This window comes from Anoplolepis gracilipes, chromosome 1 (genome assembly GCF_047496725.1).
Source record: "Anoplolepis gracilipes chromosome 1, ASM4749672v1, whole genome shotgun sequence".
Classification (NCBI taxonomy): domain Eukaryota; kingdom Metazoa; phylum Arthropoda; class Insecta; order Hymenoptera; family Formicidae; genus Anoplolepis; species Anoplolepis gracilipes.
This window is the reverse complement of record NC_132970.1, coordinates 23,096,855-23,109,421: the sequence shown is the minus strand read 5'-3', so window position 1 is coordinate 23,109,421 and position 12,567 is coordinate 23,096,855. Positions and strand designations below refer to the sequence as shown.

Below are 12,567 nucleotides of genomic sequence, written 5' to 3'. Positions count from 1 at the left end.
CTTTCACCGACTGTCTGATTGCTTATGTCGACAGATGTCACGCGACATTCGTAAGATAGCGACGAAATTTGCGCGTCCAATGCAACTTAACCCGGAAAATATATAAGTTCTAGATTTATCGTTGGAAATTGCTTGAATGGAAAATATCAGATGAATGACCTAAATTTATTAATTAGGGTAAATTAGGATACGACGGCTATGCGGAAAAGAAGACCATAGGCTGTAATAACGATATTGTGAATCTTATATCATATTTATACTTTGGACCACCTGCAAAGTTTTTCATTTGTTCACTAAAAACTGTTGTAACGAATAAATTACAGGTAAGCTATCGTAATCGACGTTAGACATATTATAAAGATATGTAAATTGTTATATGATTTATAATTTTTATTTTCGTTTTCACTATTTTTTTATAAATATTATGTTGTACTAATTTGATAATATAAAATTTCTATTAAATATTTTCCTTTTAATTTCGATAATATTACGTAATTTAAGCTTCAGGGAAGATATAATACGCCAAACACTATTTAAAAATAACAAAAATAAAAGTATGTTTCTTGCATTTTAAAAAACTATGGCCATCTTACCCGAGTTTACCTTATTACGTTAAGAAAATTTATTTCTTCATCAAGCAGCATCCAATTAAGAAATATTGCACGCTCCAACAATAATAATATACGTACAAGATTATAATCTGCGATTGCACATCTCAAACATGTTACAAACGGTTTTCACGCATCTTCTTCCTTTCGGATGCATAATATCGAATCCAGGAATAAAGATATAAAAAGAATGGAAGATTATCCAAGGTGATATCTGCGTGTACAATAAAAATTACCGATTTCCGATTCGAGAATCACGTATCTCGATCACGAGGTCGTAGTAGCATCCGCAGATCGGCCCGCGATAATTCTTACGTTGCTTCCTCCTACGGAGCCGTCACGGACGGATACGGATGTTACTCAATAACGTTTATGAACTTGCATCGGTGCTTTTCTAACGGTGCTCGGGCCGACGTGATTATAAAGAATCTCACGATGTCGCAACCGATGGCGCATATCAATCGGTCGGCGAGAGGTATTCATTAACTTGCTGTCATTATTCCATCATTATCCTGGCGGGGGAGAGGCTCTTAATTTGGCGGGAGCCTTTCTGCACTCTTAATTCGGTACATGAATTTCATAAATCGTGTCGCAAGCGCGAGATTGCAAGACGTGTTCGCGGATAAACGCTAGCGGAATTAACATGATCGTGGCTCATGTATACAGAAATGGTAAAATTTCACATTTTTTGATAAAACCTATCCCAGTAAAAACCGATATTTTCCACAAAAAATCCGATAAAACTAGTCTTTTTTTATTTAAAATGTTAAAATAATTAGAAAACCTTTTTTTGTCGATATTTGTCAATTATAAGAGAGTGTTTTCTAATTTAATAACATTCGTAATAAATTAGAAATCGACGTAGCAAATAAATTAGTTTTTTGTTAGAAGATGTTGAAAAGTAAATGCGAATCAGATCTATATTAATAAAAATTATTAATTGTAATTTTTATTCTTCTATTTTTCTTATTAAACTAAGAATTAATATAAAATTTAGTAACATTTATATCTCTTTAAAGTTTTTGTTTTAAAAATTTTACATGTCGATTTTAATTAAAGAACACTTTATTATTATATTATTTTTATTATTATATTGATTTTTTCTCATTTTTTTAAACTATAGTGATTATATTATAATTTATTAATTAAAGCAAAAATATTTTTTGACATAAAGTTATATAAATATGTTTTGATTTTGCATTTTTAGTGTTATCTGTTAGTTATTTCTTTTTGCCAGTTTGTTTGGACAAACTTTAAGTGGATAATAAAAAAAATTGGAATTTATGGTTTTTTTACTCATTGGATTTTCCAGTTAATCCTGCATGCATATAATTTGTTTGTATGATGCGACTCCATATAGCGGTATCCATCGACATTCTGACGTCGATGCGGACGCAAATATTCGTGTCAGGATCGTGTCCGGATAATTATTATAGCCACGGCCGAGATACATACATATTTGTTTAAATAATCCGGATATCTCGCATTGCAGCCGCAAATGTTAGCATCTATTTTATTGCCAGACAAGCAAAATTAATATGTTAATTAACATAGCTTTTAATTAATCTAACTAAAATATTTTCTGATTTTATATCCAATGTGTACATATGTGTGTGTATATTTAATTATTTTATATTATACGTTTCAAATAATTGCTTAATAAATAACGTGTTAATGAATAATTTTATAGTAACGTCATTAATTGTGTCAATAAATTCAAAGGAGAGAGGTTCCAGTCCGTTATTGTTGATTTATTAAGGCCAGCATAGCAAATGGGAATGATGATGGAACGAATCACTTTGCTTCTTGCAACTCGTCGGGTTAGAAGGAAAAAATCGAGAAATCTCGAACGACTGGAACCCACTTGCATCAATTCCACTTACGTGATTGGTATCGAAACCGCTCTAACGTTTTTCCACGTTCTGATGATGTGCCATTTATTGCGGAACTCAAAGAACAGCCATAACTTTAGTAAAATGCCATGAATGGACAAAATAAATATAAATGGTCGGTTGAATGTTTCGTGACACACTTTTCAACTTTTAGATAGAAAATTTCATATATTATAGATGGATGAATTCATTTTCCGTATAAAACAATTAATCTGGATCTTTAATTTATCATCTTTAAATCTTTCACGAATAGCATGATAATGTACAACTTTTTGTCGAAGGTGGGATAAGTGAAATTACTACGAAATCATCTCAATATTTTAATTGAAGAGTAGATAAAAGTTAACTTTTAAGCAAACAAATATTTCACGTTTTTCACACATGTATGAATACGTATATTTGTTATTTTTCAGGGAGGCTTTCGGCTTCAGATCTTAGATTTTTACGATAGACCTCTGATCGATCTGACGCCTATCACACGAAACAGCGAATTCGTCGAGGACGATGCTACGTAAGTGTGCAAACGTGTAAACATGTTTTCTCTTTTGATTTATCGATTGATATCAATCTGACGCGGTATTTCTGATTTTCAGGGCGCAGAGCTATGCCGTCCAGTTGCCGCAAGATTTCAGCTGTACCGACTGCACCATCAGACTACTGCGAGAAGCCGAGGAATGGGGCTCCAGCTACAGATTTTGGTCATGCGCCGACATTGATGTGAGTTTCTCATGATTTCTCTTGATATAAATATAGCTTCTCTAGCTCTATTAAATAATGCGATGGGATTTAATACGTAAACCGAGACAATATCCAGGCGAATTAATTCAGACTTGAATTATTTCTCGTGGCATTAATAAATAGACATTCACTTTAGTATTTAAAAAACCTGTAAAACACTATAATCAGAGAAAAATTGCATAAAAAAACCTATTTTGATATCTTTAAAGAGAGATTGTACATAAAATCGAAAAATTTTATATATTAATATATTTATATATTAACCCGCAAACTGCACACTTTTTTTGGCACCGTAATCCTGAATACGTAAGTAACTGGAGTCCGAGTTAAATTTTGTACTCTAAAATTACTTAAAAAATTCTGAAAAAATTTACACATCTTCTTTTAAGTTTACACTAAAAGTTTATGTAGTAGAGGTAAAGAAAAAATATTTTTAAATACTATATTTTTGTTATTTGTTCGATCAAGATTTGGAAACTTAGATATTTTATATAAAAATTAATAAACATTTGAAAAAATAATTTTGACAAAAAGGCTTCCAGGAATTTTTAGTTCAAAGTTCAAAGTTTACGAAAAAAATACTATATGTCCACGGCTTTAAAAAAATATAATTATTTGAATGATCGAAAATGGGTAATGTTCAGGTATAAAAAAATGTGTTTATTTGAAAGAAAAGTGAAAACAAAATATAATTTACATTACAATCTATAGTATAAAAAATTGATTAATACATACAACCCCTGTTTGTTGCTCATTATCATTAACAAAAGATACTTTTAGCATGAAAATAAATGAACACGATAGAAATTTAAGCAATTTGTTTCCTTTTTAGGAAGATTATTATTGTAAATTTATAACTTATTTTTATAAAAAACGATTAACAGCAAAAAAACAATGTTTTAAAAAAAATTTACTTATTTATTCTTTCTTATTTAATATACATAAAGCGAATACGTGGGTCATTGGTGTCGGCTTCAGATTTAGATTCGCCAGCACTTTACACTGAATCAACTGTTTAAATTGTCCTTTCAGTTACAAGTCCTTTTTGACACAAACTTTTTTTTAGATAAGTTTCCAACCTTGAGATTTTATTAATATTTTTTTTTAAACAATGGATTAAAAATGGCACGGACACGAAAGACCCACGTGTTCAGTTTGAGGGTTAATATAATTATTATATTTGTTTTTGTATAATTATTAATGTGCAAGTTTGAGTTTTTTTATATCATCAATATATTGAAATCTCTTTTCTCTTAGCTATTATCAATAAAGAAAATGAATAATATCAATTTCTATCACGATTTCAGGGAGAATATTTTTTCGTAATTTTTTGTCGACTAATTTACACGCACACTCTCGCTGCCGACAGATTCGTGACAAGAAAGATTATCGGGAAGATTGCAGCGGTCATGGACGTTACCTGCTGGGCAGGTGTAGATGCGATCGTCTTTATCACGGCACGAGGTGCGAATTCAAGGAGGAATGTCTGGACGATTCGGATTGCGGTATTCAGGGCACGTGCATCGACAATGGTGGCACGACCGCGCCTACCAAGCACTGCTACTGCAACACCGGCTGGTTCGGTCCGGGCTGTGCGAAGAGTAAGTTTCACTGCGGAAATTCCTTTCGAGAATTTCTCGCACGACTGGAACACTTGGGCCAAACCGGTGCTCCAACGGTGACCTCGTCACTCGATATTAGAGTGTTTCTAATGTAGAAAATATCTTTTCACATTACTTTAATTTCTTTTATCTTATATTAAATTTATCTTTTAAGAATTATATCACGTACATTACACAGGTATTTTCACTTGACACACACATACATAAATATATATATATATATATACGTAGGTGGTTTGAAAAGTTTTCAACCTGACCAAGAAAACACGACTATTTTGGGCAGAATAAAATTTATCTTTTAATATAATCTTTTTTTAATTCGATACATTTACTCCAACGATAGACCTGTCATACTTTAAGTAAAAAACTCTTGTCCAAATTAAAAAAATAATCATTCACAGCACTTTGCTTCAGAGTTCGATGAAAATTTCTTCCCGCCGAGTTATTTTTTTAATTCGAACAAGAAGAACGAGGGCCTTTGGCCCCGTTAGAGAAAGTATATCGAGTTAAAAGAAGCTTACGTTGAAAAATAAATTTTATTTTACTCCGAAAGTCATTTAATAACTTAATAATTTTTAATTTAATAACTTAATAATTTTTTAAAATCGTCTAATCATTTACGTTTCGGTGACTCTTTTAGGATCACCGGTTAAAAGCATCGATGTAGACTTAGACTCGTACACAATGAAGCGATTCTCCGATGACGTCATATTTTACTGGCGAATTTTGAAGGAAAGTAAAGAGCTCGAAGGTATCCTCGTAGCTAATTCCACGACGTGGATCGGTATCGGATGGAGACCCGATGATCTGGGACCGACCTGTCGATCGTTCCCAATGATCAGGGATATACCCGAACCACTTCCGCAGCCGGAGCCAAAATCGGAACCGGTTGCTGAAACGGAGCCGAAATCAGAACCAGAACCTACAGCGGAACCAGAACCGGAACCGGAACCAGAACCAGAACCAGAACCAGAGCCCGGCATAGAAGGCGAGAAATCGATAGCGAAGAGGCGATCGGCTAAAGCGGATACTGCCACATTTGTAACTTCACGACCGGACGTCACCGTGCAAACTAGTGTAACCTATCAAGTTAGCACGAAGCAAGGTAGGATTTTTTTAAAATTATTTTTTTCATGTCCTTATTTTTTTTTTCTGGAAAAAACATATTATTATTGCGATATGTTTGTCAAATTATATCTCAAAAAATTGTAATCGACGTTAAATTACAGTGATTTATTTTGTATTCTTCTTGACATTTATGTTGTTTGCTATGGCATGTAATATTTTTGTATAAGGATATTTACAAGGTTGTTTTTATATTACAAGGAGAAAATGAATTATTCGCATTTGTAGAAGTGCTTATATTTTCATTCTATTATTGCGCACAGCAAACAATCTCTAATACGCTATCATTATTACTTGTTGTATTCTGACGCGTTATATTTGATCCGTGTAGGAGTTCAAGGAGCATATAATTACATAAATGTCGGTTGTAGAAAAATGACAATGCAAACAAAAGTAATTCGCGTTTGAATAATACATCGTTCATTAGATAGATAATGAAAATATGAACAAACATTATCAAAACACACACATAATATATTTTTATTTGCATGACATTTATAAATTCTTTAGAGCCAGAATTTTTTTATGTCATTATACTTGTAATATGATGTTAATTATACAATTGTCATAAAAAACTTTTATACTCTGAACCGAGGAATAAGAAATGATTGTTTACAACGTGATCTTTATGACCATCGTTGCTAATGACTTCTGCAAAACGTTCTTTCATTGATAATTATTTTTTTTTTCATGTAGGTCGCAAGAGAAGATCTCCGGAACCACTCGCGGTATCTGCAAACGGTATGTATCGTATGTATTTATATCCACAATGAACAAGTCCCGATGAGTCGCTCGCTTATTCAAGAATTCAATAGATATACGTAGTTTGAAATCCAAGAAATCCCAGTAATATCTGTAGTAATCCTTTGTACGATTTGTAATTTCCTTTTTTTCGAGACACGACGCACAAGGTGATGGTCCGTATATAAGTAGGTAGTCCGCACGACGTACGATGCTTTGTTGCACAGGAAAACCAGTCGCCAAGTCCAGCGCTCTCGTCAGGCAAGAACCGAAATCTGAGCCAGAACCCATCTCCGAGCCAGAACCCACCTCTGAGCCAGAACCCAGCTCTGAACCAGAACCAAAATCCGAGCCTGAACCTAGCTCTGAGCCAGAACCCATCTCTGAGCCAGAACCCAGCTCTGAACCAGAACCAAAATCCGAACCGGAACCTAGCTCTGAACCAGTACCAAAATCCGAACCGGAACCGAGCTCTGAACCAGAACCAAAATCTGAGCCAGAGCCGAAATCCGAGCCAGAACCGAAATCCGAGCCAGAGCCGAAATCCGAGCCAGAGCCAAAATCTGAGCCAGAACCGAAATCTGAGCCGGAACCAAATTCTGCACCGGAACCAAAATCCGAACCAGAACCTAATTCTGAGCCAGAACCAAAATCCGAGCCGGAACCAAAATCTGAGCCAGAACCAAAATCCGAGCCGGAACCAAAATCTGAATCGGAACCAAAATCCGAGCCGGAACCTAAATCTGAACCGGAACCCAACTCGAAGCCAGAGCCAAAGTCGGGAGCGACGAAAGGTAACAAACGGACCGATTTAACGCTTTTTTACGCACATATCAAAGTCGCCACGCTATAATATCATTAACTCTTGAGCTACCAGAGATTTTGGCTTTTTTAACTCTCGTTTAGTGAGAAATATTTTTAAACTGAAACGATTAGTCAATTTTCCCTTTCTGATGTGACACGTATAACGTACATATGTATATAAATATATTATTTTATATTATTTTCATTGAAGAAAGATTTAATCTTAAAATCTTGATAATATAAAAAAATAATATAAAAAAAATCTCTTGTAGTGATAGTCATCAGAACATCTCGACAATGATTAGTAGTACATCACCCACATTACTTTCGGCATTCGTGACTTTCATGACAAACATAAAAGAAAACTTTGTACAACTGGAACGAGAGGTCCGTAATGGTAAATATTTGCTGAGAAAGTGTAATTAGCGTGTTGATAAGAAGTTAGAGAACAATCTATGTCGTGCGTGCGACATCTGTGTCGTTTCTACCGGATGCAACGGCACTGATTGCAAAATGTTAACGCAACTGCGCTGACACTGCATAAAATTTCCGTTAATTAATTTGCCAATCGCGTTCTTAACTTAGCGGTATAAAGATAAGACTTTGTAGATAATATCGATAATGCTTTTATGCTTCATATGTCTCCTCTTCTTCCCTTCCCGTCTCTACTTACTCGGAATTTTATTTTTTTTTCTCCTGTAAATATGCCGATAATCTACGGATTGTAGCATGCATTTACTTCGACACGACAATTTGCACGTGTCTCGATTTCCATCCGTCACGATTTTTCACCGACACCGTAGGATCATTATTTAAACTCGCATTATCATAACATCGACTCATCTCATTCAGATGAATAATTAATCCTGCATCGATAAAAAAAAAATAAAAAAGAAGCTAAAGAATATTAAAGTAAAATATTTGAATTAGGAAAAATAGAGAAGGAGTTATTGAAAAAAATCTATTTGCGAATGTATATGATTATTATTTTAAACAATTTTTAAATATCAATAGGATCTAAATCTTCTTGTACTCTTGTATGATTTAGAATGAAAAATTCGGATGATAAATAGAATCTATCGGACACACTTCTCTCAATTCATTATTCAATTTCATCACAGACGTGTAAACACGATGAATATTTCGTATATTCGGCTTTGCATTAACTAAATTTACATGTTCGCGTTCTTCAAAAGCATCGTTACCGGCACCAGGACACAAGTATACACCCAAGCACGACTTCAACCCGATGGACTGCACGGACATTATAATCGGCATGGCGCGAGGGACAAATTATAGGATCGGCGATTATTACACGAGGGATCGGTCGACACCCCGCAAGGATGAATATTGGGGCGGAAGGGACAGTCTGACAGCCGCATTCGGTTACGAGCGCGACGGCGTCACGACGATGCTCTTCCGCAGGAAATTGGCCGCTACGGAGCCGACCGATCATGAGATTCGCGACGGCAATATGCAAGTGATTTGGGCGAAAGGTCAAGAGCCGGGCAAGTACGTGCATCATCCGGCTAGCGGTATCGAAAAGGCCAAGGCCAACGTCAAAGACTTCTACAAGGCCGACGAGCTTAAATATCACGGCCATAGAATGCAGAGAGGCGCGGTGACGATGAATTTCTTCGGTGAGGCTTCTGGTCAACTTCTAGCCACGTTATTCGCAAATCGTCAGGCTATATAATAAAGCACAATTTGACGTTTCATTAAAATCGCCAGCAAATATTTGACATCTTTCGATAAAATTCTTTTCATTTTTTAATATTTTAAAATTAAACTATTTATTATTTTTATAATAAATTATAATTATATTATTATAAATTATTTTTAGGCTAAACTCCGGTAAGATGGCCATAGTTTTTTAAAATCCAAAAAACCTACTTTTATTCTTGTTATTTTTTAATAGTGAAGCTTAAATTACGTAATATTATTGAAATTCAAAGGAAAAGATTTAATAGAAATTTCATATCATCAAAATAGTACAACATAAGCATTGGCCATCTTACCCAACTTTTAAGGAAAAGATGGCCATAATATTTATAAAAAAATAGTGAAAACGAAAATAAAAATTATAGGTCATGTAAAACAATTTACATATCTTTATAATATATCTAACGTCGATTACGATAGCTTAACTGTAATTTATTCGACGTTAGAACAGTTTTTGGAACAAATGAAAAACTTTGCAGGTAAACTATTGTAAATATCGATTATCTTTGATAATGACTAAAAAAGCGCGCTATGTAGCGATTATTGTAAAAATTACAGCCTATGGCCATCTTTTCCGTATGGCCATCATATTCTAGTTTGCCCTATAAACTCTATTAATTTCTAGTTTTTTATTTTTTTATAATAAACACGTTGATTATTTCGCGCGTAACTCGGACGTTTCAGACGAAACTAAAAAACCGGAATTCGCCGGCGGTGTAACATTAGAAGACGGTCGATGCGGTGGCCAGTGGCGTTATCCGAGAAATTGTTCATCAGAGAATGGTACTTGCGAATATGCTATAGAATGGACATACAAGGGTAAAAAGGTAATTTATCTCATATTTTTTTTTCTCTGACGTTTTCGCTTTCATGCGCGGAAGCGGACAAAGCCCCGGTTCCTCTCTGACGAAATCAATATCATGGAAATTCTTCTCCCTAGGATCTGATAACATTCGTAATTTCCACGACGAATACCAATTCATGGACCGGAGTTGGATTTTCTGACGACGACAGCATGGTAAGAAGAATTTGTGTCGTAATTTTTCAAGCGTTTTGCTCGATAAATCACACTGATATCTAAGTTGATTGTAAATTATAAATTAATTATAAAAATTAATCATTGAGAAAGTGTAATTATTACATTTAACCTGATCGGTTCAGAATTTAAAAAAAAAAAAAAAAAAAGGAAGCGTGTCGCATAAAAAGAATTCCATAAAACTTGGCAAAATTTAAAAATAATATTGTAAAGATTTATTTTCCTTATATTTTTTGTTTTATACTCTTTAGTCGCAAACCGATGCCGTGCTTGGTTGGGTCGACAAGATGAACGGTCGGGCTTTCTTGATGGATACTTGGATCAGTGGTTACAACGCACCGTTGCTAGATCCGTCGCAGGACGTCTATAACATCAGCGGTCGCATCGAGAACGGTGTAACTACTCTGAAATTCTCGAGAAAACGTGTTACGAAAGACAGTAGGGATCTTTCGTTCACGGACGATCATTGCTTATACATGATGTTCCCGGTAAAAGGTGGCATATTCAATCCGATCAATAAGAAGATTCGGAAACACGACGCGAAACCGGTCGTTTCGTCAGATAGAATATGCATCAAGTCCTGCGGTTTGGAAAGTAAATATTGACTAAAAATTCACTGTATTTTTATGTCTTATTGAAATGGTTAATGTGATTATTAATATAATTTTTAAAGCGACATTAGCGATTACGCAATTGTATCATTTGACATATTATTAATTAATTGCATCCTGTTTCTATTTAATTGTATATCATTGTTAAAATTATCATGATTATTTAATTGTTTTTTAATTAATTGGTAAGCAATTATTTTTTGTTAAAAATATTTTTTTGTAATTACATCAAAACTTTTATATTGTTTATTAACTGAATTCTTAACTAAAATATTCTAAAGTGTTAATTTCTTCTAAAGTATATCTTATATTAAAAATATGGTTTAATTATCCACCTAGCCATTGAAGACCAAACAACGCCCGCACCACCGAGATTGCATTACGATATCGAAGTCAAGCTCGTTAATCTGGGTGATGGATTTGTAACTCCCACACCCGACAGTCCCGACTTCGAAGTGATCTCAAACAGGATATCGGACAGCTTTGGACCAGTCTTCGAGAACTTGCCGGGCTATTATCAAGTCCGACTCGACGAGTTACGAAAGTAAGATAAATCTCACTACCTCAAGAAACCGAAAAGTAGCAATGTGCACAATGTTTGAATGTGTTTTATTATTTTATCTTCTTCTTTCAGAGACAACGAACAGGGGGTGATCGCCCGCATGAATCTGATCCTCGATAAGAATGAAGTTAAGGGCAGATCTTTGAAAGCTGCAGATACCGGAATAGAGGCAGAAAAAGCGTTACGCGAAGCATTGGTGACTGGCAAAGTCGGAGCACTCAGCGTCGATCCGCAGTACTTAATAATCAGAGCACCCCGAGGTAAATTTCTACAATCATACTGATTGTGAAGTATTTCCTCCAGTCTTCTTCGTAAACCGAAACATTTTTCTATTTCAAGTTGAAATTAGCCTTTGTTTCTTTTTAACAACACATGTCATACAATGATAATTTTAAAATTTTTTAAATCACATAATTAAATTAAAGCAGGCCCAGTAATGCCATTTTTTAAATATTAATAATATAAAATAAAATATAAAAGAAAGAGAGAGGGAGGACTTTTGAATTATTTAAAATATTCTTCTTTGATGTATCAAGAGTCAACAAAATGATAGAATGTGACATATTTGCTTCCAGTGAACGATATTGAGACGGAAGATGAAAACGATCGATCATCTTCAGATCTATTTCTCGGCGCGACGAAGCTCTATATTGTCGTTGGTTGTGTAGCAGCGTTGTTGGCTCTTGCGTTGCTGCAGGCTAGTTGCACCCTCTATAGAAGCTCGAAGAGACGAGCAACTAAGGTATGTCCTGTGTGTGTTAAATCTTTCTTCCTCGCATATTTTTGTTTTCTTTCTTTACTTTTCTCGCATTCCCAGGTCCTTTTTCCCAGTGTGTTGTGTTCTGTTGTCCCTCTAACGATTTTATCTGATATCTAATGTGTTCCAAGAAACATGTGCTAATAATGCTAACAGAAAATTCTACTCCTAAAGGAAAAATAATTTTTAAGCAAAATATTCGATTGAACTCTCGTATTTGCTATAACTTTTCCATATCTAATAATTTAATAACTAACGTCGTAATTAGTAATTGGAATAACTCAACAACACTGAACACAAATCATGAAGTCACGAGTGATATGTGAATTGATTTGTTTTTTCTGTTTTG

General features: G+C 34.4%; 1 protein-coding gene across 4 annotated transcripts in view; it reads left to right on the top strand.

Moving 5' to 3' along the window:
- Positions 1-12,567, top strand: part of Nahoda (DOMON-like domain-containing protein nahoda) — a 34,608-nt gene that overhangs the window by 20,248 nt on the left and 1,793 nt on the right. For 3 of the 4 annotated variants that reach the window (XM_072889961.1, XM_072889968.1, XM_072889978.1), the window contains exons 4-16: positions 2,914-3,011; positions 3,094-3,217; positions 4,608-4,839; positions 5,501-5,965; positions 6,682-6,726; positions 6,954-7,520; positions 8,727-9,170; positions 9,937-10,079; positions 10,193-10,270; positions 10,540-10,882; positions 11,239-11,443; positions 11,534-11,721; positions 12,037-12,203. In XM_072889961.1, coding sequence (XP_072746062.1) covers positions 2,914-3,011; positions 3,094-3,217; positions 4,608-4,839; positions 5,501-5,965; positions 6,682-6,726; positions 6,954-7,520; positions 8,727-9,170; positions 9,937-10,079; positions 10,193-10,270; positions 10,540-10,882; positions 11,239-11,443; positions 11,534-11,721; positions 12,037-12,203 — 3,099 coding nt within the window. The remainder of the gene's footprint in view (positions 1-2,913; positions 3,012-3,093; positions 3,218-4,607; positions 4,840-5,500; positions 5,966-6,681; positions 6,727-6,953; positions 7,521-8,726; positions 9,171-9,936; positions 10,080-10,192; positions 10,271-10,539; positions 10,883-11,238; positions 11,444-11,533; positions 11,722-12,036; positions 12,204-12,567) is intronic. The other variant, XM_072889986.1, reaches the window with a different exon arrangement.